This window comes from Vigna unguiculata, chromosome 5, assembly GCF_004118075.2.
Source record: "Vigna unguiculata cultivar IT97K-499-35 chromosome 5, ASM411807v1, whole genome shotgun sequence".
Lineage (NCBI taxonomy): Eukaryota > Viridiplantae > Streptophyta > Magnoliopsida > Fabales > Fabaceae > Vigna > Vigna unguiculata.
Genome location: NC_040283.1, coordinates 5,183,853 through 5,186,929, shown reverse-complemented (window position 1 = coordinate 5,186,929; position 3,077 = coordinate 5,183,853). Strand labels below are relative to the sequence as shown.

Below are 3,077 nucleotides of genomic sequence, written 5' to 3'. Positions count from 1 at the left end.
GTTTTTAAATAAGCAAAATAAAAATTAAGAAATATTGTTTAAGTATTTACAGAAGTATAAATTTAAAAACCTGAATGTTTAAATTTGAAAATTAAGAAATTTAGAAAGAGACACTCTGAATCTGAAGGTCCATAAATGATCCAACTATTTGTGGCATTATTGTATTACATATCCTGTCGGCAAAACTTACAAAGAAATCCTCATAAAGTGCGTGTGGACTTTCACACCCTCCTCCATCAAATCCAGAGCCTTTGACATTTTCAAAAGTCAACTCCATCAAACACCAAAATAAATAAATAAATAAAATATATTAAAAAGTAAATAGATAAGCATAGAGATGCCAAAATGCCATCCACACACTCTCTCTCCAGAAATAAAGCAACTTTTTCCTGTTTTTCTATTTTCTTATTACTTTTTTGTTCCGATAACAATTTTATTTAACTCTGATACCACTATCGTAATAAACAACAAAACCATATGTTCAATAACCTGGGCCAATGTTTTTTAACCTAAACATAGTTCAAAATCATTATAAAATTATATAATTCTTAACAGTAAAATTTATTGTATGTAAAAAAATCATTAAACTGTAATAATTATAAAATTATGAAACACTGTCATATTTTTAAGAAAGTTAATTATCTACTAATTATCCTAATTTTGATTAACAGGAGTGGAACCAGTGAAGGCATTTTCTGTCTCTCTCTCTCTCTGGACTTTGCGCAAAACACCCTCTTTTCTCTTTCTATAAATACAAGTCCATCCCCACTCATTGCACCTTATCATTTCTCTCTCTGGTGAAAAGTCAGCGCCTTCTTTTGTCTTTTCTCTCTCTCAGCAAAGCGCATACGCTGCAGAGTTTGTCTCCATGGCCGAAGATTGGGATCTACATGCGGTGGTCAGAGGTTGCTCCACCGTCACATCATCCGCCGTGTCGTCTTCTTCCTCCTCCTCCTCTGGTTTTGCCTCTTGTTACTTCCACCCCGAAGGTGTTTCCTCCTCCTCTTCTTCTTCTACCTTTTCTATCTTCAGAGGCGAACAAGGAAGCCAGGTTCTGTCGCTTTCTGCGTACCCCTTTGAGGCAAGGAGCCCCATTGAGGAGCTGCATGAGCTTTGCAGGCCTTTCTTCTGCAAATCTCAGCCTCTCTCGTTGCAAGCCTCTTCTCCCTTGTCCTCGCTCTCTTCCTATTCTTCTGCGCCTCCCAAAACGGTTTCATCTCAAGAGAAACAACACCAACAGCGAAACAAGCAGCCGCTCTCTGTCACCACCCCACGATCTAAAAGAAGGTACAAAAGTTCGTGCTTGCTTTGTTTTGATACCCCAAACAGGAAAAAAACGATCTTGGACTGTGCCTTGTTGTAAAAATCATGTCTTTGCTTCAAAATTCTGCGTGTGTTAAGGTTTTAGATTGCGCCTGTGGTTGTAGACTTGTAGTTTTCTTACCATGTTGATAATTATAGACAAACGTGACTGATGAGACCGCAATTGTGTTTGCAGACAGTGTTTTGAAATCTTGGTATGTTAGTGTGATTGTTTGTGAGATTTGCTTATGAGTGTTTTTGGTCTTTTACAGGAAGAACCAGCTTAAGAAAGTGTGTCAAGTGCCTTTTGAAAATCTCTCCTCGGACATATGGGCATGGAGGAAATATGGCCAGAAACCCATAAAGGGGTCTCCTTATCCAAGGTTTATATTTTTTTCACTTGCAATTTTCCAAAAATGTGTTGAAAGTTCATGATTTGGTGACCCTTGATTTAAAGATTTATAACCCATTTGTGCATGGGTGATAAAGGTTTTTGAGATCTCAATAGTGGTTTTTTTGAATTAATTATCACACGAAAACCCTGCTTTATGCTTTAAGTAATCAAATCCTAATTTCTAAAGCTGTGTACTTTAGGATCTAATTGAGGTTGCTTTGTTCTTGTAGGGGTTACTACAGATGTAGCAGCTCAAAGGGGTGTTTGGCAAGGAAACAGGTTGAGAGGAACAGATCAGACCCAACAATGTTCATAGTGACATACACTGCTGAGCACAACCACCCTGCTCCTACACACAGAAACTCTCTTGCTGGTTCCACACGCCAGAAGCCATTGGTACCTCAAACTGTCACAACCGAACAAGACTCTGAGAAGAGCAAGAGCCTCACAAAACCCTCTTCCCCTGCAACCTCAGGGGCAGAGGAAGAAACTCCAGCACAAGTGGAAAAGTCTGAGAGCAGAGAAGAGAAAGAGGACGTGATGGATGATGAGGAAGAAGATGAGTTTGTTTTGTCTGACATGGTGCTGACAGATGATTTCTTTGAGAGCTTGGATGAGCTGAGTCAACTCACTGCCCCTTCTGTTGTCACAGGAGACTGCTTCAGTGACCCCTTTTCTGCTACTGCAATCCCTTCTTGGGTGGCCAGTGCTGGTGGATGCATATGATTCTTTTGGTGACACAATTGTTTCATGCTTTTCATTGATGACAATAGGGACCTTTTTTTCATCTTTGTTTTTTGTTCTTAGAGGAAATGGATATGGAACATTTTGGAGGAATCTTTACTAACAATGGTTTGTGAAGGGGAGGAAATTTTTTTTCCCAAGTAGAGTAGCAAGTAGTAAGATAGATAGATGAAGCATTTGTAATCTTAGCATGATCAGGGATTCATAGTTTTATGCATTAGGTATGTTAATGTAAAAACAATGTTGAAGTTGTGATTGAGTTGAATGTATTTGAATTTTGATATAAATTGGAAAAGCACTTTTGGGTTGACTTGTAGTGTTATTTTGTTGAAGGTAATGATTATAATTGTGTGAGTGTGACATGGGGGTTCATGGTTGTTGCTTGTTGGGTATATATTCTAGTAGTACTGTGGAAGAGCACCAATTGTAGTGAAGCTTTTTTGGGGACAGGAGGGGTTAAGGTAAGTGAGGAATTAGATTCCATGAAGCATATGCGTTTTTGATTTATATGGTATCTGCGTCGTCTCTGTTTTATTGACATAGAAGCAAAGTATTTCACGTCAGCTCCAAATGAGAGACACGTTTGCTTGAAGTTAACATGTTAGGCTCACCATTTCTATGGTATCTGCCTTTTGTT

At 38.5% G+C, this 3,077-nt stretch overlaps 1 protein-coding gene across 1 annotated transcript; it reads left to right on the top strand.

Moving 5' to 3' along the window:
- Positions 1 to 776: 776 nt before the first annotated feature.
- LOC114183267 (WRKY transcription factor 22) lies at positions 777 to 2,750 on the top strand. The gene is made up of 3 exons (XM_028070208.1): positions 777 to 1,287; positions 1,575 to 1,685; positions 1,927 to 2,750. The coding sequence occupies exons 1-3, from the start codon at positions 869 to 871 to the stop codon at positions 2,420 to 2,422; spliced, it is 1,026 nt and encodes a 341-aa protein (XP_027926009.1). The 5' UTR covers positions 777 to 868; the 3' UTR covers positions 2,423 to 2,750.
- The last annotated feature ends 327 nt before the right edge of the window (positions 2,751 to 3,077 follow it).

Bases quoted from the DNA above. Each gene is read 5' to 3' on its own strand.
- LOC114183267 (XM_028070208.1), top strand. From the start codon at position 869: ATGGCCGAAGATTGGGATCTACATGCGGTGGTCAGAGGTTGCTCCACC. The intron at 1,288-1,574 runs GTACAAAAGTTC...GGTCTTTTACAG, and splicing joins ACCCCACGATCTAAAAGAAG to GAAGAACCAGCTTAAGAAAG. The intron at 1,686-1,926 runs GTTTATATTTTT...TTGTTCTTGTAG, and splicing joins AAGGGGTCTCCTTATCCAAG to GGGTTACTACAGATGTAGCA.